Source organism: Trichoderma breve, chromosome 2 (genome assembly GCF_028502605.1).
Source record: "Trichoderma breve strain T069 chromosome 2, whole genome shotgun sequence".
Classification (NCBI taxonomy): domain Eukaryota; kingdom Fungi; phylum Ascomycota; class Sordariomycetes; order Hypocreales; family Hypocreaceae; genus Trichoderma; species Trichoderma breve.
In genome coordinates this window covers 4,413,074-4,439,618 of record NC_079233.1, presented here as the reverse complement: position 1 = coordinate 4,439,618, position 26,545 = coordinate 4,413,074, and the positions used below count along the sequence as shown (strand labels likewise).

The window sequence follows — 26,545 nt, the reverse complement described above, 5'->3', positions numbered from 1 at the left end:
AAGATTCAAAGTCTTTTACACGGCTAAACCCCGGTGAATGGCGCTCACGATTTTGCTCTCGATGATGCTCTGATTCCTAATAAGAGCGCTGCACGTCCCACTAATTTAGGGACAAATAATGCGCGTGACTTCGCGCCAGAACAATTAACGGCACAGACGCGGTCCCACGCGACGGGCTTCCGGTTCAGCTCCAAATTCAATCCGCCTCACCCATTGCTCACCTTTTGGCTGCACTTATACTAGCAACCAACTTTCTGTCATCTGGTGATTTTCACTGCACGAATTGGATTCTTACCTCGATTTTTTCCCCTTTGCTTCTCTCTTCAAGCATTCACTCTTCGACCACAGAAACATGGCGCCAAAGAACGAAGGTGACGGCCTCAGCGCCTTTGAGCGCCGTCGACTGGAGAACATCGCTGCGAACAAGGCGCTTCTGTCCGAAATTTCTGTCACTGCGAAAAAGATAATACCAGACAAGCCGGTATCGAAGTCAACTCCGCGAAAGAGAGTCAAAGCAGAACCGGTGGTTAGAGAACCTCGTCGGGGCACGCGCATGAGCTCCCGGCTTGCTGGTGTTGCTGCCGATGATGAGGTCTTGAAACGGAAACTGGAGGTGGAAGCAGAGCACCAAGCCGAGCAAGTCAAGGCAAAACGGCTTCGGATCGGCGACGATATGAATCTGGGTGACATTATCGTGGACGGTAAAAAATACACAAGCAGCATGGACGGCCTAAAAGGCATCTTTCGAGGTGCACAGCCGGGTGTACGGACCTTTGAGTACGACGCAAAGGAGGCCACAGATGGTGACCTAAAACAATTACGACAGCGAATGAATGGCTTGAAGCTCTACGAGCATTGGATTCCCAATGGTAGGTTTCCTCGAATTGGTCTCTCAATCGCAGCTCTAACAGCCGACTCTCCTCTACAGACATCAAAATCACACCCCAAAGAGTGTATGCGCTGGGTTTCCATCCAACAGAAGACAAGCCGATTGTGTTTGCGGGCGATAAAGAAGGTGCCATGGGCGTTTTCGACGCTTCTCAAACTGCTCCCGAAGTGACCGACGACGAGGAGGATATCCCAGATCCTGTCATTTCTGCGTTCAAAACGCACGCAAGGACTATCACATCATTTGCCTTTTCTCAAATTGACGTGAATGCTGTCTATTCAGCATCATATGATTCTTCAATACGAAAACTGGATTTGGAAAAGGGCGTCTCTGTCCAAGTATTTGCCCCGGAGAACGCTCATGAGGACTTGCCAATCTCGGCTCTAGAAATCCCAGCTGCAGAGCCCAACCTGCTATATTTTTCGACGTTAGATGGATCAGTGGGCCGTTATGATACCAGGGCGCCGGGCAGCCAAGAGCTGTGGGCTCTATCCGAACAAAAAATTGGAGGATTTTCTATGCATCCTCTGCATCCCTATCTTCTGGTCACTGCATCTCTTGATAGAACCATGAAGGTGTGGGATCTCCGGAAGATGAGTGGGAAGGGCGATTTGAGGCACCCAACATTGCTCGGAGAACACGAATCCCGGTTATCTGTCTCACATGCTTCATGGAGTGCAGGCGGCCATGTCGCAACATCTTCCTACGATGACACGATCAAGATATATGACTTTTCTGAAGCCTCAAAGTGGAAGCCGGGTCAGAGCATTGAGGCAAAGGTCATGGAGCCCGCACACACCGTTCGGCATAACAACCAAACGGGTAGATGGGTTACCATCTTGAAGCCACAGTGGCAGAAGAATCCGAAAGACGGGATCCAAAAGTTCACTATTGGAAACATGAACCGATTTGTTGATGTATACGCTTCGGACGGGAGTCAGCTGGCGCAGCTGGGAGGAGACGGCATTTCTGCTGTTCCGGCTGTGGCTCACTTCCATCCAACCATGGATTGGGTAGCGGGAGGAACCGCAAGTGGCAAGCTGTGTCTATGGCAGTAGATGAACTTGGGACGTCTGGAAACACTTCCAAAAAGGATTGCTTTGGTTTTGTCACTTGCTGTTAATAATTATGCATTGACGAAGAAGTAGCCGTATTTCGATTATAGCTTTATCTCGGCTATATCATTAGAGATATCGTCGACGACGGCGGGGAATCGTTGCTATTGATGAAGAAATGCGGGGTCTACTCCTTGACTCGCCGACTTGGATTTCTAGATCTGTACATAGGTAGCTGGCAACAGATGGAAGAGCATGAATTAGAACTTCGTTCAATGTACACATGTAATGATTTTCTCTAATGGAGAGGCAGGCTGCTCAATATTATTGCTATTCTGCCATCTATGAGGTTTTAGTTGCTTATTGGTGATGCAGGCATCGTTTAATTCTCCTTTCCCTGCTCCTCGAATACGGCCTGCATTTCCGTGCTACTGACTTCGAAGCCGCATTTCTCGTAGAACGGAATGTTGTGTTGACTGCAGTTGAGTTGTGTCTTCCGGCATCCCACGTTCTTGGCCACCGAGTTCAAGGCGCCGAGCATGTAGAAGCCCAGCCTCTTTCCTTGATGGTCCTTGGAGATGCAAATCTCTTCAATGTGGCCGACAGTGGTGCGGTTTTGTATGCTTTTTTTTGGTATTCTTGTTAGAAACAAGAAACGAGTAGCTAGGTATGCAGATTCCAGAAATGGCTTACAATTTCTTCTCAGCAATCACAGCACCTGTTCCTACAATCTTGCCCTCATGCTCAATAACAAGATAGTAGTAGGGGCCTTTGCCGCCAGTATCCATCTCATCGTATCGCTCGTTAAATTCTTGCTCTGTGACATTTGCCATCCATGTTAAATCGCGAAGGCATTCAAGGAATCCCTTGGCATAATCTCCTTTTTCCAGAGGTCGGATGCTGAATCCCTCTGGTAGAGCTGCAACGGCGTCGCTAGATAAGAGGGATGCGGGGAATATGGGGCTTTGGGAGGACATTGTAAAGAACTTAAATGGTATTGTAGACTGGGTGAAAGCGAAGCACTCGTGAGAACAACAAAATTCAGTACAGAGTTGAACGTTCAACTGGTGTCTGAAGTTGGCGATATCATTGATTTTGATATAAATGTAAGCAAGCTATTGGATTGTATTGATCTGTGACGTTACATAGTGAATGCTATCCCGCGTACTTGCGTAGTGCCTCCTCTGGACTATACGCTAATCACTGTACCCCCATTAACCATCTCGCGATAATCTGCATTCACTTGAACATTGAGATACAAAACAGCGAAAAGACCAAATCATGGCTGTAACGTGTCTGCCGGATAAAATAATCAGCGTCTTGTTCAGTATTGCTTAAGGAAAACGAAGCGGTTTATAACTGCAAATACGCCGATGACGGAGCTTTGCAAAGCGGCGAGGCTCATCCCGTGATATAGCGGGAGTGGCAGCTTAGTAGTGCCCGACTTATTCGAGATGGAACATTTCAAGGCGCCCAGCTAAACTAGAAGGCTAAAGCAGGCGGGAGAAGCCTTCACCTTCACCAAAAGGTCATCCGACTGATCCGATTGAACAAGAAACGCATGTTCTTATTCTTCCGCTTCTGGTAACTGTTCATGAGAGCGAAGCAAAGCAAGCACTGATTCTGTGGCGCCGGGACTCCAGATGAGTCAGCTCAGAATGCAAAAGCTTAAGTGCATTACTCGACAAGTAAGATGGAGTCTGGGCTCACGTTGGAGGTGTAAATGTCGGAATGATCTGAGCTGCAGAATCAATACTACTACTAGGTAGGTATTTTATCGAAACAACAAGGGATATAAATGTAGACATAAGAAAAGGCGAAAACGAAAACGAAAGGCTGAGACAGAAAAGGGAAGCCCAGAGGTGGTGGCACGGCATAGGCCAAGTCCGCCTTGCTCGGCCTAAAGCAGCAGCGTTACCCCTGTGCTGTGCAGCTGTGCACCTTGGTAGCACTTCTGACCCTTTTTTTCGGTTCGTACTCGTAATACACAGAGAGATGCAAAGCCAGGTACTAAGTCTAAGGATATGAGGCAGTGCAAGCCTGTGATTTGAATGGAAGTCTTATTGCCGCCACTTAGTATTAAAGTGGTCACTTACAGTACAGTAGATAAGGTACTTGGGAACATGAACCTCATCACTTGCCAAACATGTCCAGCGCATCATTTCCGATTTGCAGAAACAAATGCTTGCAGAATAGTAGTCAAGAGCCAAGCAAGTATGAGTCGGTAACCCGTCACCTGTTTCATAGAGCTCCGGTGCGCATATCCTTATTTACAGCGCACGTCATCGCCAATCCCCCAAGGCCCGTACATGATCATATCACATGGGGGACGTGAGTGGAGGCAGAGCCACGGGCTGGACTAAGACGCCGATGAGTGTGACTTGTGTCGCCGCCGGGGCATTGCGCATCGTGTAAATGATAAACGGCCTGTCCTCGATTGGCCTGTGCATGAGAATATTACCTCTGACATTAACATTAACATTACCTCTACATTACATTACACACCGAGTACGACACACATGCAGAGGAACCATCACAAGATAACGACAGTGAGTGCGGCATCTCCCTTGCATTGCGCCTCTATCGATAAGTGCTCCCTTGGCGAATCGCCAGCTGCCAGTGCCTTCCAAGGTTAGTGCTGGGACCTGCCGCCACGGTACCTGTACGATCGAACTACATGAGCAGCCGCTCATCTGATTTGAAGCCTCCTCCCTCTGACGTACCTCGTTACCTCTACACCAAGTCCTACGGCGCTAATTCGACCTACAATCACGCAGGGGCCCTGCGTATAATAGCGAGCGGTGTACCAAACCTGGAGTGCGAGCGCAAGTACCCAGTAGGTACATCCAGGTAGCCGGCAGTCCGCGAACCTTATCAGGTACTAATTCGATGCAGCCATACATGAGCGGCTCCCGCTTCACCACTTCAACAACCTCGCACGAATCACCTCAGCGCTGAGTGGACGCAAGACGCAGATCCTCAAGCAGCCTCCAGCGCGGTATCTGTCTGCAGAGTGCTGCCTCGCATAATCTTAGGCGGTTGGCGGAGCTGGCGGTTGCCTGGCCGTTTGATCGCGGCTGCACGTCTTCCGTCATCTGCAACTCTGTCTCTGTGCTGACCCGCGGCCCATTGGAAACCTAATCCCAAGCCTTCTTCTCAAGTCTCCGCATCTCCAGGCAGCTCTAGCTATCTAGGCTGGGACTTGCTTTTCTGCCTTTTTGGCCAACATGGCTACAACTCCCACTCCCCGCCACATCAGCCTGGACGGTCAGGACCATGTCGAGCTGCCGCAGACGACGCACGACGATCCGACACCGACACCGACAGCTGAGCTCCCTGAACCTCTCCAAGGCAGCGACGACGAGACAAGCGAAAATGCCGACCTCGCCAAGCCCAGCCCCATGGCTGTGAATATGAACCAGAGCATCTTTGGCTTGATCGCCGCCGCCGGCTCCCGGGTCGACTTCAACACGCGATTCGACGACGGCAGCAGCGACGAGGACGAAGGCGGCAGCTTGAAACCCATCAACTTGCGACACCGAGACCTTTCACAAACGGCCATATTCGGGTCATTGCCGCCCAAGGATAAGAGACTGGGACACAAGCAGCAGGTTCCCGGTCACCGGCTATTAAAGTCGTTTGCTTCGTTGCCCAAGAGGAAGAGCAGGACGGGAACAGGCTCCGGCTCTGGCCGGCTGTGGGAACCAACCCAAGAGGTGGACGAGCAGAGCGAGCCTAGTGTACCATCCTCCCCCAAAATGCCCTCACAGCATCCCGACGAAGAGGACGTTCGAATAGCGCCCGTCATGAGCAGAATGCTGGAAGCCAGGGCTGAAATGGCCAGCCGGTCTAGCTTCGATATCGAAAGAGACTCATCTGGCCCGGATCGCACAGATGATGGGGAAGCAGAAGACGAAGCAGAAGACGAAGCAGAGGGCGACGAAGACGATGAAGAGGAGGATACCTCAGCGCTGGCAAAGAAATTGATGGAAATATTCGGGTTTGACGAACCGGAGCGAGTCATAGAAGGTATGTCTACGCTACGTTGCGCCCCTTGCCCCGAAATCGATGCTGATAAGCTGCCATGTGTAGAGTATCCCTGCTGGCTGCTCCAACAAGTAATGCTCCAAGGTTACCTATACATCACTTCCAAGCACATTTGCTTCTATGCGTACTTTCCAAAGAAGACGGTAAGGTGACCGTATCAAGAAATGTATTGCGCAACTTGTCTGACTGGTCTGTATAGCACACTGTCACCAAGTCTGGTTATCTCTCAAAAAGTGGCAAACGGAACCCAAAGTACAACCGTTACTGGTTTCGCCTCAAAGGCGATGTTCTATCGTACTACCAAGATGCCACAAATTTGTACTTCCCGCATGGCCATATTGACCTTAGTTTCGGCATCTCTGCCAGCATCACCGATGAAGACAAGGAGGGCGTGCACTTTTCAGTCGTGACGAGCCACCGTACCTACAACTTCAGAGCCGAAAGTGCACCAAGTGCAAAGGAGTGGGTGAAGAGCCTGCAAAGGGTCATTTTCCGAAGCCACAATGATGGCGACAGTATTAAAATATCTTTGCCCATTGATAGCATCATTGACATCGAAGACACCCAGATGATGGAATTTTCAGACACTTGCAAGATTCAAGTCATCGATAGCGATGAAACCTTTACAATCAACGAGGTCAGTTTGTTCAATGGAGCCCTATTCTACGGAGTTTGCAACTTGCAATTCTAACACGTGTAATGCACAGTACTTCTTTTCATTCTTTACCTTTGGCAAAGAAGCCATAGAGGTCATCAAGCTCTTGGTAGAGAATGCATCTGCCGAGGGTCCAACCGCTGGTAAAGCCATTGCCGCTCAGGAAGGAGAATTTTCAGACCAGTCTTCATCACCCCGCGTCTCTGGGGGCGCATTCCGAAATCTAGCCCGCGTCGATAGCGCACTCACAACCAAGTTCCTGGGCCCTGCACAAGGAGTTGTTCCTTCAACATCGCCTGGTTCAACAAGTCCTAGCCCACACCCCAGCGCCGATGAGGAAGGTGTGCTCAGCTTAAAGAGCTCGCGGGGCAGAGGATCCAGCGACAACAGAGGAGAAGACAGTGACCGGCACGCAGAAGAAAGAACATCATCGCGGATAATGGAATCATCCGAGTCCAATCTGTATTCCTCAATGGAAGAGCCGAGCTTCGCCAGCCTCACCCAATCTGCGTTTGAAGATCCTTCTGCGAGCCAAATTCTGAGGGGCAGCGATGTGTTCCAAAGTCCAACGATGAGACACTCACAAACTTCTAGTCGCGACTACACCGAGGTCAAGAACAAGGCTCTCGAGTCAAAGCAAGGGCAGCAGGCCTCAGCGGCAGGTAGTCAGAACGAGGAATCAGTCTATACCGGGCCTGTTGAACCCCCACGAACCTCGACACCAACATTACAGAGTATCACCAAGATGGGAGCGTATCCTCTACAGCGCGCGGGTGCGTTTGCTGATTACTTGAACAAGACGGGTAAACGAATGAGCACTCTCCTTGCAACAGAGTCTATGGGCTATGTTGAAAAGGTGTCTGGTATGTGGAAAGGCGAGCGCAAGCACTACGATGAACCAGCCGGTTTACGACCAGACGAAGATGAGCTGGAAGAGGATGATGATGGCCAGATCCAAACTTCTAACGAGCGGTTTCGAGCCCATTTCGCACTCCCCGAGACAGAAAGACTGCAGGCCACATACTTTGGTTACATCATGCGTGTCTTGCCGCTGTATGGCAAGATTTATCTCAGCGGCCGGTATTTCTGCTTTCGAAGCTTGCTTCCTGGCACCCGTACCAAGTTGATTCTACCCCTGAAGGATATCGAAAACGCACACAAGGAAAAGGGCTTCCGCTTTGGATACTCTGGCTTGGTTGTGGTTATCCGTGGACATGAAGAGCTCTTCTTTGAGTTCCGACAGGCCGAGATTCGCGACGATTGTGCAGTGACACTACTCCAATGCCTGGAAACCGATCGTCATCTTCAAGAATCCGTGATCCTAGAGAAAGAATACAGAGATGTGGCAAATGCCGCCGTTGCAGAGCGAGATGCCTTGAAAATAGCGACAGGGGATATGTTTGCGGATCGTGAGCTTCAGCTAGCACAATCGACTGCGTCGCTATCTCAGGCTCCACACATCATGGGAGATGACCTGGAAACATCAATGATTCAGTTCAAGTCGCCTCATCCCATGAAAATCACATGCCTGACAATTGGCTCCAGGGGCGACGTTCAGCCTTACATTGCACTATGTAAAGGATTGCTCGCAGACGGCCACAAGCCACGGATTGCCACTCACGCCGAGTTTCAGGGGTGGATTGAATCTCATGGTATTGAATTTGCATGTGTCGAAGGTGACCCCGGAGAACTCATGCGCCTCTGCATTGAAAATGGAACGTTTACCCTCTCATTTCTTCGAGAAGCCAATGCGACCTTCCGAGGCTGGCTTGATGACCTTCTTGACTCCGCATACAAGGCCTGTGAAGGGTCTGAGCTGCTCATTGAGTCGCCATCCGCCATGGCAGGAATCCATATCGCAGAGAAGCTTGGCATTCCGTATTTCAGAGCATTCACAATGCCGTGGACAAGGACAAGGGCGTATCCCCACGCATTCATTATGCCAGAAAACAAAATGGGCGGTGCCTACAATTACATGACTTATGTCATGTTTGACAACATTTTCTGGAAGGCTACCGCGCATCAGGTAAACAGATGGAGGAACAAGACGCTCGGATTACCAAACACTGGCTTGGAAAAGATGCAGCCCAACAAGGTGCCGTTCCTATACAACTTTAGCCCGAGTGTTGTTGCGCCGCCTCTGGATTTCTCAGACTGGGTCAGAGTCACTGGCTACTGGTTCTTGGATGAAGGCGGTGACTATGAGCCTCCTCAAGAGCTCCGAGACTTTATTGCAAAGGCGAGGGCCGACGGCAAGAAGATTGTCTATGTTGGGTTCGGCTCCATCATTGTCAACGACCCGGCAAAGATGACCCAGGAGGTGATTGATGCCATTCTCAAAGCCGATGTTCGATGCATTCTGTCCAAGGGATGGTCAGATCGCATAACTACTGGAAGAGACGAGCCCACCGGGCCACCTATGGCAGAACCAGTGATGCCACCCGAGATCCATGTCATCAAGTCTGCTCCGCACGACTGGCTATTCCGTCAGATTGATGCGGCAGCGCACCACGGTGGATCCGGTACTACTGGTGCCAGTCTGAGAGCCGGCATACCAACCATTATTCGACCATTCTTTGGAGATCAATTCTTCTTTGCGAGTCGCGTGGAAGATTTGGGCGTTGGTGTGTGGGTTAAGAAATGGGGAACCAAGTCTTTCGGCCGGGCTCTTTGGGAGGTAACGCGCAACGAGCGGATGATTGTCAAGGCCCGGCTCCTAGGAGAACAGATTCGCAAGGTAAGGAGAATTCCCCATTCGTTTTGAAAATATGCCCTTTGTGCTAACAATCTTGCAGGAGAGTGGCGTCGAAACTGCCATTCAGTCGATATACCGAGACATGGAATATGCAAAGAGCTTGATCAAGCATACAGATGGACACTTAGAAACCGAAGAAGACGAGGACACGGAAGAAAGCTGGACATTTGTCCGGGGCGACGAGCCAGATCCGGATGTGATTACGACCAAGTTGAGCGAGGGATTGGATGGCGTGGCATTGGGTAACAATAGCAAGGCGTCGGGCAAGGCATGAGATGAATGATTTCTCTTCTTTTCTCTTCTCTCTCTTTCTGTTTTCTCTTTTAACGAAACGAGGCTATGTTTATTTTTTTTGGGATTGTTTTGGATGAAATGGAGGAGTAGCAGGATTTGCTTTTTTTCTTCTTTTGCTACATAAAGCCTAGAACAGGTGCTTTTTAATGCTCTGCATATGTGTGTTCTCTTCTCTTCCTGCTTTCTATGGTTTGGATATGGCCATCTTTCCTTGTTTGGATGGATGGGGAGCGAGACGGAACGATAATGTGATTGCTGGTTTCATGGCTGGAATAGATTGTTCGCGCTATAGAATGAAGAATGCAAATCGTATGGTCACAGTACGCCTATACGCGGTTATAGCGAAAGTAGTGGTCAAATCGATGGATTAATAATATTCATTATTCATAAATGAGCATTTCGCTGTCGTAAACTGTCATATACCAGTCCCATAATGCAGAGAGCAAACAAGTACACCTGAAATCCTTTCCCATACGCCGGCTTCAGTAAATAGAAGAGCATCCATAATAGAAGAATATCCAAGAAGAACAAGAGAGAGATAGAGAGAAACGCTGCCAAATCCAATTATACACACAAGTCCGTCGTCGCGCGTGTTCGCGAAGCAAGCAAATCGCCATCCTTGGCAGTACGCTTATCCACGAAATCCACCAGTGGTCGGGAATTAGCAACGGCCTCCCACACGTCCAAGAACGCATCCTCCATGCCATCGGTAGTTGGGTCTCGGTCCTTGTATACAATACGGCCCTGAGCATCCCTGACAGCCTGGCCATTGGCGTCGACAACAGGCTCGTTCAGGAGCAGAAAAAACTCGGGCCAGTCCCGCCAGGGTGAAGTCTCCAGTGCCGTCCTCCAGATACCATCTGTGTGAGCGATGATGGCGTCTTCCCAGCGGGCCGTCATGTGAAGGCATTCGCGATACCAGTCCATCATGCCCTGCATGTCGGCGCGCCACCAGCCGCCAAGGATGGTGCCGCCAGGCAGAATCAGCTGCCTCGAGATGACCCAGCGGGCTAGAGCGGGCCAAAAAACGTTTTGTAGGACATCGAGCTTCTGCTGACGTGTGACACCAAAGTCGCCAACCCGTAAAACGTAGATGCGATCGGTTTGGGAGGCGTATACCCAGTCAAGGTCCCGGTGGGCTGTATCGCCATCCATGGGACTCTTGTGAGTGGGATAAGGAATCCGTTGAAAGCTTCCGTACATGATGCAGTGTTGAATGGCGATAGCGCCGTTTTCTTTTCCTCTTTTTAAATTCTTCCTCTCTCTTATTTTTGTCGTAGTCTCGTCTTCCACTACCAATGGGTAGTGCAATGATGATCCATGAATGGTTGAAGACAAGATGATGGATCCAGTAACATGCGTTTGAAGGTAGGACAGACGGCGCAATTTGACGCTGCAAAGAGGAGAGGTAAAAAGAGAACAGAAAAGAGTTGGGTATTTCTGAATTAAGTCAAATAGAAAAACAAGAAAAAAAAAGGAATCACATAGAGTTCATGCAAAAACGGGGACTGAGTCTTTTTCATCAGAGCGCCGTGGCCATCACCCCATATCACCCCCTTAGGCGTCCAACAACCTGCTACGCAAAACAAGGCAAAACCCAAGCAGGCACAAAGGGTAGCATCAAGCCAGCCAGGGATGGCAGTCCGGGGAGACGTGAAAAAGGCCCATCTCATACGTCGATCCGCGGCGCAGTGCCGTGCAAGCTAAGGCCGCAGGCAGAAGCAGAAGCGGCGAATAGCGGGTATGATCGGGATGAAAGCGGAAATGGCTTGGCCAGACATTTGAGCTGTGGCGAAAGTCTTGCGATATGAGTCGAGAGCGGGGCCCAGCAATAGAGGCCAGCGTCAAGGCTTGTGGAGACGAGGGCGAGATGAGGCTGGGCACAAGGGATTGATTGATTGAGTCGTTTGGTTCATCGGATGCTGCGTTACATGGCCAGCGAGAATATGACGAGAGTCCAGCCACCGAGGCCGGCAAAGTGAGCCTGTGGGCATTAGAAACGGACCAGGACTCCACACCACTCCGTCGTCGGGCAGACGCGCGGAGTAATACAGGCGCAAGAAACAGGCCCTTGCACAATGCATTGGGGCACCATCTTGATGCTCGTGAGGGTCCCCGGGATAGTTTCACCTGCGGGAGGCTTGAGCCGGCACCAGATACTGTAGATAAGACAGCGGCTCATTACGCAGGGGGATGAGCAATTGATTCGAACCAAGCTAGTTTTCCGACTGCGGTTGGCGATTCCAAGTGGCCGAAGCCAGGCCGGGCGACCAAGAGAGAATGTGGCTGCTGCGGCGCAACTTTCTGGCTGTCTCAATCGCGTGCTGGAACAAGGTCCAAGGATGATGATGCCTAAGGATCCGTAGATGCCATTCGCTCGAAGACTAAGGCATGGACGCATGTCGAGTCAGCGGCACTGCATAGCATAGCATGTTGCATCTGTCCATTCATCCGCCATGCCTGTCTGTTGCCTCTGTCTTGCATCTCTGCCCCTCGTCGTGTGGTTTGCCTTTGTTTGCCGAGCCATGAAGACGAATCTGCTGCGGGATGAATCCAATGCCCCTGCTCACTGAGTTTTTAGATTCAACTACTGGCATGTGAAAGAGAGAGAGATGCGGAACCGGCACTCAAACAAACTTGGACTTAATCATGGACACAAAGCATATCCAACGTGTACGAAAGTAAAGCAGATGATGATGAATGGATTGGATTTTGTATGCAGAGCCATATACTTTGCCAGTACCTGATAAGATAGCCCTCTCTTTGCTAGTAAGCAGGCAAGTTGGCTGCAGCCAGTCCTTCTCTCTTGCCGTGGACAATGAAGCTATGCCCCACCAAAAACTGCATTATGTAATCGCACCGTCAACCTCTGAGGAGGCTCACGGAAAACAGCCCTCACCATAGCTTTTGACTCCAGACGACATCGAATCTCCCCTGCAAACGGCGTGCAGCAGTGGTATCCCGACCGGCCTCAATATCGATTGACGAGGCGACTCTTCGATTACTCAGCGCACACTGCGATTGACCCTGTCTCCGTCCCGGCTCGACCGCAGCAAACCGTCCATCATGTCCCAAGATATGCCCCCTCGGGGCGGGTACGAGCCCGTCCAGTACAAGGTGCGTTGCTCCAGGGCTTCTGCTGGTAGTGGCGATGGATTTTTATGGCCTTTATGATCTTTCTCGGTGCAGGATTGGGTGTGCGAATCCGCATTGGGAGAATCACAAGGCTGCATCAATCGCGAGAGATATATGGCTTGGCAGCTTCATCAAGTCAGACAACCGGAAAGGCTAACATTTCTGCTTAGCGAAACCTTCCCGCCAAGGGCTTCCGACCTGGAATTCTCCTCCTCGGCATGGGCGCCGTCATGGGCTACGGCTGGTACAAGCTGGTCGGCGGTATTCGAGAGGCCAAGTATGTCTCTCTCTCCCCTCTTCATATCGCTCAATGCAGCGATTTCTACTCTTAAACACAAGAAAAAGGGTTCGCAGACTGACATTGGTCCCTTTAGTGAGCTTGCTCGTGAAAAGATGTGGGCGCGAATCCACCTGATTCCCCTCCTGCAGGCCGAAGAGGACCGTGACCAGGTGCGACGATACTGGGCCGACCAGAAGCGCGAGAAGGAGCTGTTGGGCGAGAACACAAAGGTCTACAACAGCGACAGGTGCGTCTTTTACAATGTCATCAAGTCGAGATTTATGGAGGGTTTGCTAACAGGCAGCATATAGATTCGTGCGACCAACATTTGCCGTATCCCCGGCTCCTTCGAAATAAATAGACTGAGGACGCAAGGGTGGACGAATTGGAATTTTGTATATATACCACTATGAGTGTGTGCCACTCGCCGTTGGCTCGACTCTGTGAACAAGAATGAGAAGAAAAAATCCGAATCATGGGAAGGCGTGGCGAATATCTTGCTGGTCTCGTTTGTGCTATGATGCTAAATTGATCAATCCAGAACCGCCCGCTGTCTATTTACCTATGGAAAATGGAAGAAGGGGGATGAATCAAAAAGTATAGCTAATGTTACAGATAATCTTCACGCCAAAAACTGCCTCCAAGTGAGCAGTACTGATATACACCCATCAACTCACTCGACTTCAACACCAACCTCCTTCACCGTCCACTCCCACAACCTCTTAGCCAGCTCATCACTACGACACTTTGCATCCCCGCTATGAGGTACTCCAACTGGTTCAAAAAGAGCCGTCTTATCGTTAACCTTGCCTCTGACCTCCCCAGACGTCGCCGCCCACAGCGTATTATACGCTCCCTCGCGAGGCGTCAGCATCCCCAGCGGAGCATTGAAAAAGATGAGTATCCTATCAAACAACCCCAACCCCGTAACCATCTCCGTCTTGACCACACCAGGGTGAACAGCCACGCTCGTAATCTGCGGGTACCGTTTGCCCAGCTCCCGCGCCAGCAGCAGGTTAGCCAGCTTGCTCTGCCCGTAGCGCGCCCACTTGCCCAGCAGCAAATTATCCTGCTTGGATTTCAGGCCGTCAAAGTCGATTCCGTTGAGCGGGTGCGTAAAGTAGCCCAGCGAAGTCACCGTCACGTACCGCACGTCTGCATCTGGAACTTCTTTAGCTGTTCGTAACATGATGGGCAAGAGACGGAGCAGCAGCGCCGTGTTGCCGACGTGGTTGGTTCCAAACTGGATTTCATAGCCATCCTTTGTGAGACCCGGCGGGACAGCGAGGATTCCTGCGTTGGCGATGAAGATGTCCAGACGGTTGTGATGGAATTTGGCTGCGGCGTCGCGGACGCTGGCGAGGTTGTCGAGCTCGCAGGGGAGAAATGTGATGTTAGAAGGGATGGTGCACTGGGATATGACTTGTGCGGCGGACTTTTCGTTGCGGCCGGTGAAGTAGATGTGTTCGGGGCTGTGTTTTGAGAGCTCGAGGATGGTGGTTTTGCCAATGCCACTTGTGCCTATTTTCGGTTCTTATGGTTAATTCTTGTTCATCGGGTTCGACAAGATGGGACTTTTACCTCCAGTGATGAGAATGACTTTGCCTGAGAGGTTGGGCATGTCAGTGTCGGGATCGAATCCAAAGCCCATTGTGCAATATCAATATTTGAACACCCTACAAATTATTTATAAATAACAAAACAAAAATCATTAAAAGCACGATAAACTGATTCATTGAGCAAACAGCTCTTTACTTCTTTACCTCCCCTTATATACACATCACAGTCCCCAACTTTCTCCCCCATTTCCTCACCGGCACATTCAATCTCCCCATCAACCATGCGCAAAAACCTCCACCGCGGCAACGACTTTCCTGTTTTTGCTCCTTTTCCAATATCGCGAACCTCCATGCCGAGCTCGTTAATACGGGGAAGAAGACCTGGTGGGTCTCCGGAGGGATTACCTTACCGGCGGAGCAGTGCTAGCGGATATTATCCCTGTTGGGTGAAAACTGCTGCGATTTCTGTTAGTACGGGATAATATTCGAGAATTGCATCTCCGTTGGGACCAATTACAGCCCGCCCAGCCCGGCCCGGCCGTTTCGATTTTGACGGGTAGAATGAAACGTGAAGAAGTTGTTGTATAAAGAATCTCTTACAAAGAACCTGGCCTCGGTCGTACGAGTAGCGTCCATTTTTGGTAACATAACCCCCCTTTTACATCTCCGTGCTATCATCACATTGCGAAACTAGGCATCACTTGACAGGGGTCAAAGAATCAGGTCCTTTTTCATATGAGAAATGCTCAATTGCTTTCCCCTTCCGGCCAAAGAATGGGTATTCGAAAAATACGAACAAAAGCAAGGAACTACTTGAAAAAAGAAAAAGAAACCGAAACAAAAGCTCAAACAAGAAAAAAACACCTTGACCCAGATTTCCCAATAACTACTCTAACACAAAAAAGCGCCGGCCAGATGTTTTCTTTTTTAAAACAATGAAATCCAAAGCCAGGTTGCGTCTGCATCTGCGAATCGCCTTCGGCTTCAACTTCAACGCCAACTTCTAATCGCCAGCAGCCTCAAGCCCCGCCAGCAGTTCTCGCTCTAGCTCGTCGAAATTGTCGATTTCTGTGCTTCGAGGCGCGGGTTCGTCGCTTTCGCCATTATCGCCGTTTGGCGTATGTACGGCTCGCAGTGCGGAGGCTCCTCTACTCCGTGACACCCGCTGCTTCTTTGCTAGCGCACTCTCTCCAATAACGCTTGATCCGTCTCCCTCAGACTCAATGGTGGATGCTCTGGTTTTGCGTTTTGTGCCTCTCCTCCCTGGGTCATCGGTCTCGTCTCCCTCGCCGTCCGTTGTTTCGCTATCATTCTCCCCATCTTCGTCCTCATCCGCTTCTTCATCTCCCTCGTCTTCATCCTCGTCATCGTCGTCGTCGTCATCCATACCCAAAAACTCTTTAAGTTCTTCATCGAAATCCCCCATGTTGATGGAGACACCAGCGTCTTCCAGTTCGGCCGCACTGGTTTCTGCAGTGTCTTCCGACCTTTCGCGGTCGGCATCAAGAATGGTCATGTAGTATGGGCTTTCGTCTAGCCTACGCCATTGGCTAAGACAATCCGCCAGCCAGCTCTGGTTCACAATCTTGATACTGGGAATCTTTGCCGCTTGTTGCACCTTCTTTGTCCTCGGTCGCGCCAGAGAAACTACAAGGTGTGTGACACGGGGCGAGACGCTATCCACGACCTGGGCTCCGAAGCTTTGTGCATGCATTCCAATTTCAGACTCCTCAATATTCACCCCCAGTGGCACAAGACCAGATAGACATATGACGAGGCCTGAGAGAACGCTAGACTTGAGCTCGTCCAGAATATCTCCCACAGGAGGAACAAACGACAGATCCACGCCATCGTCAGGATGGGATTTTCTCCGCGCTTTGGTATGCCCAGGCGGGTGGGTACCCTCTGATTTCTTCCTCTCCTCCCGTTTCTTATCGTACATGTCGTAAAAAGCAGCGTGGAGATCCGTAAGGTGATCTTGCAAGGTAACAAGCTCCTCGTCATCGTCGCTTAATAGATGCTGTCTGTGGTGAATACTCGCAGAGGCACCCCCTTCGGAGTCTTGTCGCTCGTCCTCCTTGTCCAACTCCTCCTGCATATGCAGCAATGGACGATCAGTCAGCTGCTTCTCTAGTGTCTTCTCCTGTTCTTCCGCCTGAACCTTCAGACTGGCCTCGTCGCCACCCATCCGAGCTAGCTCATCAAGTGGTGAGACCTTTTCGCTCGGAGTGTTTTCGGTGCTGGGGTTTGGAACTACGCCGTTTAACTTTCCAGGGGCAGGTAGAATATCCTGTCGCTTGGGCAAGAAACTCGAGTTGATATCTCCAATTCCCTTGAAGAAATCATATGGTACGACCTTGATCAGATTTGGCCGGTTCATGGGCCAGACATCTGCACGATCGTCAATAATGACGACCATATCCGTACTGACGGGGAACAATCTCTGTAAACTCTTTGCCGTAATGCTTCCGTTCTCGTCACGGCTGATGACACGGTTGCCGAAGAGCTTCCTGTCCGGGTCGACGATCCGCGCAATGTTTAGAGCGTACGCGCGGGTTCCCATGGTATACACGTGTAGCTCGTACTTGGTAGAGACAGCTTCTAGGAATTCCTGGAGACCCGGCCGTAGCTTGATGTAGTAGGTACAGCCGCTAGCCAAACCTCTGGGGCCATCATCGTTGAGCTGGAAGCTCTTGACATCTTTGACGGCTTCATGGTTGGGATTTGTCGGATCACGCTGCCACTCTCCAATAGTTGGCTCTATGCACGCATGGATAATGGTCTGGTCCAAGTCGACCACCAGACTGAGCTTCCGCTGGCGCAGCAGGCGCTTCTGTGTATCGTGCTCTGCCCTCTTCGCAACGTTTTTGCTCACCATCAGGCCGGTCTGGTCATGCGTCATGTTGATCATGGCCCGGTCTGTGTCTCGTTCTTCGGTGGCCCAGTTGACCTCGGTCATGTCAGCGCCGCAGACACTACACAGGCCCTGAATCTGCACCTCGTGTCCGCAGGCCTCCTCGACCATCATGCACGGCATGTCGGCGGCAATCGTCTGTCCCTCCTTGATGCGCCATTCTTTCAGAGTGCCCTCGGCAGGGCTGTCGAACTCGGTGTACGTAGTCTCATCGACCCATTCATCGTCGCCAATCTTGCGCCGCCAGGTGAACTTGTACTCTATGATTGTCTCCTGCTTCTTGACGGAATCGCCCGCCGACTTGAGCAGCTTGGTGATGGTGATGGGGTAGTGCAGGCGCGAGCCCAGAGAGACCACCTTGTCGTACATGATGGGCTGCGCGCTTCGAAATCTCCGTGCTTTGCGCGTGTCGTGACTCTGTCTCCTTTTTCTGCAAGCTCCAAGGCAGAGCTAAGCTCCTCGAGCTCCCGACTAGCGCGATCGGCGGCGACGGACAACCGCGACAGCAATTGAGGCCTCAATTGCTTGCTGCAAAACGTTCCTAAAAGGTTTCCCTGTGCGCAGTCCTGGTAGCGACGACGGTATCCGAGCCCATGGCCCTCACAGACGAGGCTGCTGAAGTTTTGTAGGCAGAAACGAGGCCCGGTGTAGATGCCTAGCAGATGCTGGATGGCGGAACAGGAACGGCTCGCGACGGGCGCAGTGGGAATGCCGGCAATATAGATATAGACGCTGCGTCGGAAAAGATCATCAAATGATACGTCGTAAGAGATGCTGGATTGCTTCTGTGCTCGGTTGGTGAGCGACCGCTTGTTTGGTCAGTTCTTCAAAGATCAAGAAAATAATATGCTAAGGGTGACGTGACGCAGCTGCCCGCAAACGTCCTTCAATTGAGCAAGCTGAAATACTTGAACTGCCGCTGGGAGGTACAAAGGTACCTGCTGGGAGCACGCGCCCCGCCAACCCGCTTGTTACCGTCCCGGGTTAGACACTTTGGGTCACGTGGTGCAGTTTGTCTTTCGATTTCTGTGCCATGACTTTTGTGCCGAACTGCGCGCTAAGCCAAGTTGGGATAAGGTGGCGATGCAGAGCGAGAAACACCGCGGTAAGTTCCGAGAGCCGAAAAGAATACTCCGAACAGCTGTTGTTGGTTCCCTTATTTTAGTTCAAGACCTTTATTATAATGAAAAGTACATAGACATCTTCAATGGATGGGTAACGAGATGTGTATCTTCTTTTAATTAGTGACTGCTACTTTAAGATAATCATTCAACGGGACATTCCCATGACCATGGCTTAAGCACTATTGGATTTGAGATGCATTGATACCGAACCTGAAGCTCTCTCTCTCTGAACTGCCGCCTACCCTAGAAGATTCAATGAAACTGCGGGTCTCTTTCACCTCACCCCAATCTAGAACTTCGGTGTGTAAAAATCAACAATGGCAAGAGGTCTCAATTCTCGGTGAGCGTGTTTTTTGTTAGACATCATAATCGCATTGCATTCATACATGATCCGTCATAGGCAAATGATGCTGCCCCTCTAAATAAACAAATAAATAAATCCCGTCCACTTGGAATGAAACAATCTACGCCTCCGTACCTCCGTTCTTATAATGGCCGCTCTTGTCACACACTCACTCAAGCGGCAGCTTGCACCACCTTGAAACCCTCCGAAACCAATTTTGTAATCTCCTCGTTCTTGTGTTGCAGCAAGCCCAAGGCAAACGCGACGTCGTTCCATTGCCGCTCCGTCTCGCAGCGGGCAAGTCTGGCAGCGAGCTTTTCCGACAGCTGCTTGGCGTGTTTGTCCTGCGCATACCGTTAGTCTTATGATAGATGCAAACATGGCTTTCATTAGGGGAAAATATCCTCACCTTTTCAACAAATCCAAGGAGGAAGCGGATGATACGCTTGAAGCTCTCCTCCTCCATATTACCGGCGCTAAGCAAACTAAACATGTCCACAAAGTGGTTGTAGACTGCATTGTCCTTGGTGCTGAGCTCTGTAAAGAACATTTTTGCGAGGTCGGCAATTCGCCTGTCCTCATCCTCCATGCATTTGGCCATCTCGCCCAGCTGCCCCTTGACCTTGACCTGACCGGCCAAAATCAAGAATGTCAGCGTCATTAAGCAGGTCCGCTTCACTGACACGTCCGTATCTGCAAGTCGTCTATACAAAAAGTCTGTGTTTTCGTCTATCAGATGGTTGAAACAAACGGCCATGTCGCCCAGTGCAATGACGGCATTTGATCGGACCGTAGCATCGGGGGACCGCTCCATGATTGTGATGAGAAGGGGAAGATTTGTCTCGCAGTACTCAGACGACACGCACATGAGCTTTGCAAGGCACAACGTTGCTGCCGCCTGTAGCCCCTTGTCTGCATATGTGGTGTTGTTTGCACAAATCTCCGACACAAGGGGCCCAAACGTTGCAAGCAGCGAAGTCGGCCCGTACAGAAGCTCGCGCTCCCGGATGTGCGCCATGGCCTCTGTGAAATCATCCTCAGTGGTGCCGCCGATGAGATCCAGCTCGTCTGCGTCCTCCTTGTCTTTGTCCGCCTTTGCCGGCTTCTCCTTTTCCTTCTCCTGCTTTCTGCGCTTGAAATCCAATTCGCAGAGCTCGAGATGTACGATTTGTTTGATAGCCACGTGGCCGACAATGAAGAGGAGCTGAGAAAGGGCAATGGCGTTATCACGCTTCGCAGTCTTAGGTGGTGATGATGCCGGCACAGGGTTCTCAGAGGTCAGGTCCACCATGTCAGGTGGTGTCATGTTCTCATCCCGCGACGTTGGTCTTGAACTAGGACGGCTAAAAACGCCCTTGGCCTTTCGCCGGATGATAGATGAGCAAAGAATATCAGGATGCTTCGAGAGAGCGTATATTGCGTTGATGGCCTGTTCCGCAACGCCATACCATTCCTTGGTGTCCGAAGGTATGTCGGTTATGGCTGCTAGCCTTGAGCAGACCGCATGGTCATTTGGAAGTCGCGCAAACTTGGAGTTTGATTCCTTGGCCTGCCTTCCCGTGGGGTTGATTCGTCTTAGAGCAATGCAGGTATACTTTGCCAACTGCAAATCGTTCCGCCCATGGGCTCCCAGACCAGTCCGCAGCATAGTCTCGATCTCACCAACGGCTATCTCAGGGATAGCGGTTGCAAGCATACCCAGCACGATGATGGCACCTCGTCTCTGAGTCTTGGAGATTTCTCGTTTCTGGACGCCATACACCTGCCACAGCTTGGCGACAACGATTTCGTGAATCGCACCACTCTTCATCATGGTGGCAAGCAGCTGCTCTAGTGAAGTAAGTTCAGCAGGGGTAGCCCCAAACGTCAAGCTGATCATGTTGCGCGCAATGTAGTTGGCCGCATCGTTCGGGCTGAACGAGTCTGGCGCTTCAAAGAACAGTCTCTTGTAGCACTCGATGAGATGAGTTTGCACGCCTTTGCCCTCGTCGCTGTTGCCCTTGGTCCAGATCAATCGTAGCATACGGCGAATACCGACTTTGTTCTGTTCAATGTTGTAGGCGTCGCCGATTTCGAAATAATCAATGGCTTCGATGACCTCGCTCTTGTTTCGAGATCCAAGAAGCTGGCAGATGATCCCAGTTGCATTGTGCAAGACGTCAATGAATTTGATGGCCTCGTTGTAATATCGTTTGGTGAGAGTGAGCTTTTCAATCGCCTCACTCGTAGCCGCTTCTTCTCGTGCCTTTTGGACCGCCTCAAACTTCTCCTGATCCGTCATTTCCCGGGGCTTTTCTGGCGAAGCTACTTGAGTAGCCTCATCGAGAAGGCTGTTGTCGACTGTAGCATCCGCCAAGCCGGCAATGTCGGGAGGAGGCTTCAGTGCATTGAGCTCCTCTTCAACCTTGTCGTAACGAGCTTGCCATTCCTTTCGCGAGAGTTGAGCGCCGTGCATGACAGTGAATGGGTGAGTCTTGATAAGGGTTCCCAGGAGCTTGATCGCGTTGCGCCTCACATTGCTGCTCTTGTCTTCAAGACTTCTGCAGGCAAGCTCGGCAGCCTTTTGTCGCCGCTTGGGAAACTTTTGCTCAAGCTCGCAAAGCCTCCCATATACCTGGAGGGTACGGCATCTTGCGTATGGGTTAATGTCAAGGAAGCGCTCCTCAAGGACGTCAAAGAAGGCATTAAGCTGGGACTTGTGGTTATCGCTTCGCTCGTCTTGCCTGCTCAGGTAGGCAATCATGTTACCGCACACTTCGATCAAAGAGCATCGCAGAGTATATGACTAGAAGATGGTTAGCTGTCATTCCCTCTCCTTGCTGACAAGCTGTAGGGTGTGGTTACCTCGCTATCTAGCTGCTTAGCCAGCATTGTCATCTGCTTAATCACCAGCCTTGGAGCAAGCTCCGATAACTTGGCGATGAATGCAGAGACTGACTTTGGTCCTCTGGTATCGTTGGCGTTGAATTCCTTGTTACTTATCTCGCGCAAGACTTCGTCGGTTAGCTGTGGATAGTCGTAAGTTTCGGCCAGAATGTGGAGGAACTCTGCCATCGGTTCGGACAAATGCTCAAAGTACGTCAAGTTCTGGATGATGTTGACTTGCGCGGCTGTCACAGTGTCAGTAGTGTTGCGGAAGCTGCTTGGTGAGGTCGGGAAACATACCATAGCCATGGCCGTGATGCTTGACCGCTATGCACAACACTTTGAAGCAGTGCATCCTGATGGTTGTCGTCTTGACACGTTGCTCATTTTCTAGAATCATATAGACCGGTCGGGTGAGCAGACCGATGAAGGTGTCCCTTTCGCTCGTTGTCATGAAGATTTTGGACAATTTCAATTTGAGGGTTTTGCACATAATCTCCAGTGCGACTTGCAGCTGTGATGCTGAATCCCATGCGTCATCTCTTTGTGATGCCTTCTTCGGCTTCCCTCGCCCTCTCGCGGCTGGCGCTGCAGATGACTTTTCGGCTGCTTTGGTTTCCACGGCGGCAATGGTCCACTGAATAAGAAATCCGTATAGTTCCAGTAGTTGCTTGTGATGCGCCACGGATTCTTGCTCTTCCGGCGATTCGATGTCGTTGTGTACCACATCGGCCTCTGCACTCAGTCCACTCATTACCAAGTCGAACACCTTGCTTAGGATGTGAGCTGGTATATAGGGGGTATATCTATCTCGTTCAACCGCTAGTTAGCCACTGCTTTCTCCTTTGTCTTTTTCATCATCTCCTCCTTCGACCTCCTTCGGCATATTTGATGGGGAATTGCCCTGGCAATCGTACTTGAGCAGAAATTGTAATGAATCGATGTTGACAGCCCGCAGGATGGCGTCTGGGTTATCGGCAACCGCGTCGATGATGGGATTCAACACAGGATTGATCACCTGGTTGGTGAGCGCCTCCGGGTCATTCTCGCAATCGAATAGAGCGGCATCTGCTTCCGGCGTAGGAATCGTGGCAGGATCTGACATGTAGTGCTTGAGCGCATCGTTGATATCGAAGTTGATGGTCCCCATGATGGGCGGTTTGCGCGCCGAGTCGGCGGGGGGTTGAGCCGGGTATCGAGACGGACAGAATATGAGGCTCTGGAGATTCCGCTGCTAGTCAAATTAGTTGTCGCTCAGCTGAGGCCTGGCCCAGCGTCGAAGCGATGCGCCTGCGTCGTCGATTTGCGTTCCCGTCGCGACCACTTAGCTGCGACTGATGGATGTTTGTGCGGCAAATGGCGGGGATTGAATCTTCGGGACCTGGCAACCATTGTGTTTATTTTCTTCGGACGCGACAGCTTGCCCAGGCGCCCCGCCATGCGCTAACGGGCGCGTTTCCAGCCACTGAGCACTCGCTATAGCTGCCCGAAGCCACCAAAAAGCCCCTCCACACTGCCCTAGAGAACTTCTTCGGGAGCTGCATTGATTCGCTGCATGCCTCTGGTCCAATTGATGTTAAATACCAGCCCGTGATCTTTTTTTTCTGCCGAGCAGCGGCCAAGTGAAACTCAATTGTATCTTCGCAATTCCTCCTGCTGCTTTCGTTGGGAAGTTGGACGCATTGCTTTTTGGCTGAGATACAGATTGCCTTGTCCCAGCCTCCAATTCTCTGGAGGGAAGCTGGCAGCCATGGCGACGGCAATGCTCCGGCCAGTGGAGGAGACTTTTGACATTCACGAAGATGCACGAACAGAAGAAACAGAGGTCATGGTGGACGAGGATGACGTAGACGGCCAGGATGCCACAACGGTTGGCGAGCCAGAGGTGGAGGAAGAGGCAGAAGAAGAGGAAGAAGAGAGCTCCGACGAGGAGCAGGTCGAAAGCAGTGTCCAAGCAGACATGGAGAGGTTGCAGGAGGATTTCCCCGGATTTCGAGATCGGTATCGGCTGATCAAGCGTATCGGAGAAGGTTTGTCAATTGGCTACGTCACGAGAGTTCCCTGGCCGGCTCAATGCTTATGGTTGTTAGGCACATTTTCCACCGTCTTCAAGGCTGAAGACATTCACTACGACCGATATGACAACAGCTGGGATCATGAAGACGACTTGTCCAAATGGACTCCTCCTCCCCTCAAGGGACGCTCGAGTCGATCACGGTCCCCACGGAAACGAGCGCGTTTTGTTGCTATCAAGAAGATCTACGTCACATCCAGTCCTGCCCGAATCCTCAACGAGCTTGAGCTGCTACACGACTTACGACAGTGTCCATCTGTCTGCCCTCTCATCACCGCGTTTCGCCATACCGACCAGGTCGTTGCCATTCTCCCTTATTTCCGACACGGCGACTTTCGAGCATACTTTAGAGAGATGACCATCCCCGACATCGCCATCTATCTTCGCTCGCTCTTCACTGCTCTCAAGAGCGTACATGAGCACAAGATACTACACCGAGATATCAAACCTACCAACTTCCTTTACGACCCGACAACTCAACACGGCGTGCTCGTGGACTTTGGCTTGGCTGAACGAGAAGGCACCGATAGCAAGCCATGTCTTTGCCATGAAGCACGAGAAACGCGGAAGCATCGCCAGGCCGGCTCTGTCTGGGCGCAAACTTCAATGAATACCCAGCCGGGCTACCCTAAATCAGACACACGCCCCTCCCGTCGTGCCAATCGTGCAGGAACTCGAGGATTCCGTGCCCCAGAAGTACTCTTCAAGTGCACAGAACAAACCACGGCCATTGACATCTGGTCGGCTGGTGTCATCCTTCTCACCATACTGTCAAAGCGATTTCCCTTCTTCAACTCGGCCGATGACGTCGAGGCAATGATTGAGATTGCAACGATATTCGGGTCCAAGCGAATGAAGGCGGCCGGACTACTGCACGGCTGCGTCTTTGAAACGACGATACCCACAATTGGCCAACAGGGCTTCACTATGGAGAAGATTATCCTGTGGAGCACGTGCAGGGCAGAGGACAAACCACTGACTCCCGATGAGAAGCTGGCCATTCGATTCCTGGAACGGTGCATGGAGTTGGACCCGAGCCGACGCATCACGGCGCAAGAGGCTCTGGATCATGAATTTTTGAATATGGGCATGTCGTCCCAAGAAACGGCCGACGAAGACGAGGTTGACATGCTACCGGCATGAAAAGGGCCGGTAGGATTAGCATAATATATTGACGAGAGTAAAGCATATCTAATTGGACATGCCATGATGAAACGAACAAGGGAAACTAGATAGATGGATGGGTCAAACATGTACTCGATCATGTATGCTATTATGGGTACTTGTTAACGGCGTTTTTTGGAGCATTACTGATCAACTCTGCGAGCTAGACAATGGCTGAATCTGGAATCCAGATTCATAGTTGTATACCCCCCCTTTCCCTCCAACATATGCATGCACTGTGATATCATCCCTCAAACGACATCACGATGCCAAACACCAGTTCTATCTCGTTTTTGCACAGAAGCCGAGTGTCGAGAACATTGGGCGAATTTTGATTTTTCATTCGTTAAAAAACTCCGTTATAGGAGTCCCTGATGCAATGCTCGTAGCCGAACAACCCAATCCCTTCCCCAAAAGACCTTGTCTCGGTATACAGGGGGCGAGGATCTATTTTCCACCGTGAAAAACCGGTTCCAAATCCACAAGCCTTACTCCAGCACAGTGTTAATGCATTTACGCCACCAGCTCAACAACACCACCAGCCTCCTTGATCTTCTGCTCAGCGAGCTTGCTGACCCATCGTGCGCGGACAACCAGAGGGATTTCGGGGAGGCGGCCCTTGCCGAGCAGCTTGGAGTAACCGAGGGGGAGGAGGTCGAGAACGGGGACGGTGTCCTTCTTCTCGCCGGAGACGTAAGCCTCACGGGTCTCGGCGGGGACGAGTGACCACAGCTATAATTTTTCTCTCGTTAGTCAATTGCTCCTCGATCGAATGATTTCGCTTCGAATAGATTTGGGAGGACGTCTTTCTGATCTCTTCGTCTTCCATCACAGCCTCCGCGAGACATCCACCCAAAAGTATTCGTTGCAGGGGAAAAAGAGTTGAAATGTACCTTGTCCAGGTTGATGACGGGCTTCCAGAAGTGGTTCTGCTGCTTGTGGAAGTATCGCATACCAACCTTACCGAAGTAACCGGGGTGGTACTATCGTAACGGTCAGTCAATTTTGTCCGGCGCTCTCTCGTTGATTGTCAAGTCGTTTCGAACCTTGTCCATGTTGGTACGGTGGTGGTGCTGACCACCGGCCAGACCACGACCACCGGGATGCTTGCGGTGCTTTCCTACACGACCCTTTCCATGGGAGACGTTACCGCGGCTGTGGAACGAAGTAATTTGTTAGCCCTCCATCTCAACTGGTCAAATCTTCTTCAACATGCGCCTTTCCAAAGGTCAACCGGACGGCGGTGCCCTCGTTTTCGGCAGTCGAAGAAACATTATCCAACGGGCTCATAAACGTACTGCTTGCGGGTCTTCGAAGTTCGGGTAGGCATGGCGACGGTTGTGGTGTTGTCGCTTCTCCAATGTGTTGCGTCGAAGGACTGGAAGTGGGTGG

The 26,545-nt window shown here is 51.1% G+C and overlaps 10 protein-coding genes across 10 annotated transcripts; 4 read left to right on the top strand and 6 right to left on the bottom strand.

The window, feature by feature from the left end:
• Positions 1–352: 352 nt before the first annotated feature.
• Positions 353–1,947, top strand: T069G_03572 (uncharacterized protein; the record flags this gene model as incomplete). Its single annotated transcript, XM_056170782.1, has 2 exons — positions 353–869; positions 929–1,947. The coding sequence occupies 2 exons, from the start codon at positions 353–355 to the stop codon at positions 1,945–1,947; spliced, it is 1,536 nt and encodes a 511-aa protein (XP_056031674.1).
• Positions 1,948–2,326: 379 nt separating this feature from the next.
• T069G_03571 (acetyltransferase (GNAT) family domain-containing protein) lies at positions 2,327–2,921 on the bottom strand (the record flags this gene model as incomplete). Its single annotated transcript, XM_056170781.1, has 2 exons — positions 2,327–2,567; positions 2,638–2,921. 2 exons carry the CDS (start codon positions 2,919–2,921, stop codon positions 2,327–2,329), a joined length of 525 nt encoding a protein of 174 aa, XP_056031673.1.
• Positions 2,922–5,171: 2,250 nt separating this feature from the next.
• On the top strand, positions 5,172–9,675 carry T069G_03570 (GRAM domain-containing protein; the record flags this gene model as incomplete). Its single annotated transcript, XM_056170780.1, has 6 exons — positions 5,172–5,787; positions 5,839–5,973; positions 6,037–6,134; positions 6,191–6,628; positions 6,699–9,383; positions 9,442–9,675. 6 exons carry the CDS (start codon positions 5,172–5,174, stop codon positions 9,673–9,675), a joined length of 4,206 nt encoding a protein of 1,401 aa, XP_056031672.1.
• A 584-nt stretch (positions 9,676–10,259) lies between these two features.
• On the bottom strand, positions 10,260–10,898 carry T069G_03569 (uncharacterized protein; the record flags this gene model as incomplete). The annotated part of the gene is made up of 1 exon (XM_056170779.1): positions 10,260–10,898. The coding sequence occupies one exon, from the start codon at positions 10,896–10,898 to the stop codon at positions 10,260–10,262; it is 639 nt and encodes a 212-aa protein (XP_056031671.1).
• A 1,863-nt stretch (positions 10,899–12,761) lies between these two features.
• On the top strand, positions 12,762–13,467 carry T069G_03568 (GRIM-19 protein domain-containing protein; the record flags this gene model as incomplete). Its single annotated transcript, XM_056170778.1, has 4 exons — positions 12,762–12,812; positions 13,001–13,107; positions 13,205–13,357; positions 13,422–13,467. 4 exons carry the CDS (start codon positions 12,762–12,764, stop codon positions 13,465–13,467), a joined length of 357 nt encoding a protein of 118 aa, XP_056031670.1.
• A 316-nt stretch (positions 13,468–13,783) lies between these two features.
• On the bottom strand, positions 13,784–14,761 carry T069G_03567 (short chain dehydrogenase domain-containing protein; the record flags this gene model as incomplete). The annotated part of the gene is made up of 2 exons (XM_056170777.1): positions 13,784–14,631; positions 14,692–14,761. The coding sequence occupies 2 exons, from the start codon at positions 14,759–14,761 to the stop codon at positions 13,784–13,786; spliced, it is 918 nt and encodes a 305-aa protein (XP_056031669.1).
• Positions 14,762–15,672: 911 nt separating this feature from the next.
• On the bottom strand, positions 15,673–17,952 carry T069G_03566 (NLI interacting factor-like phosphatase domain-containing protein; the record flags this gene model as incomplete). The annotated part of the gene is made up of 1 exon (XM_056170776.1): positions 15,673–17,952. The coding sequence occupies one exon, from the start codon at positions 17,950–17,952 to the stop codon at positions 15,673–15,675; it is 2,280 nt and encodes a 759-aa protein (XP_056031668.1).
• Positions 17,953–19,223: 1,271 nt separating this feature from the next.
• T069G_03565 (non-SMC mitotic condensation complex subunit 1, n-term domain-containing protein) lies at positions 19,224–23,065 on the bottom strand (the record flags this gene model as incomplete). The annotated part of the gene is made up of 7 exons (XM_056170775.1): positions 19,224–19,394; positions 19,460–19,535; positions 19,599–20,254; positions 20,315–21,835; positions 21,895–22,160; positions 22,216–22,721; positions 22,833–23,065. 7 exons carry the CDS (start codon positions 23,063–23,065, stop codon positions 19,224–19,226), a joined length of 3,429 nt encoding a protein of 1,142 aa, XP_056031667.1.
• A 600-nt stretch (positions 23,066–23,665) lies between these two features.
• T069G_03564 (protein kinase domain-containing protein) lies at positions 23,666–25,132 on the top strand (the record flags this gene model as incomplete). The annotated part of the gene is made up of 2 exons (XM_056170774.1): positions 23,666–23,945; positions 24,006–25,132. The coding sequence occupies 2 exons, from the start codon at positions 23,666–23,668 to the stop codon at positions 25,130–25,132; spliced, it is 1,407 nt and encodes a 468-aa protein (XP_056031666.1).
• A 534-nt stretch (positions 25,133–25,666) lies between these two features.
• Positions 25,667–26,483, bottom strand: T069G_03563 (ribosomal proteins 50S-L15, 50S-L18e, 60S-L27A domain-containing protein; the record flags this gene model as incomplete). Its single annotated transcript, XM_056170773.1, has 4 exons — positions 25,667–25,885; positions 26,047–26,136; positions 26,200–26,308; positions 26,452–26,483. The coding sequence occupies 4 exons, from the start codon at positions 26,481–26,483 to the stop codon at positions 25,667–25,669; spliced, it is 450 nt and encodes a 149-aa protein (XP_056031665.1).
• Positions 26,484–26,545: the final 62 nt, after the last annotated feature.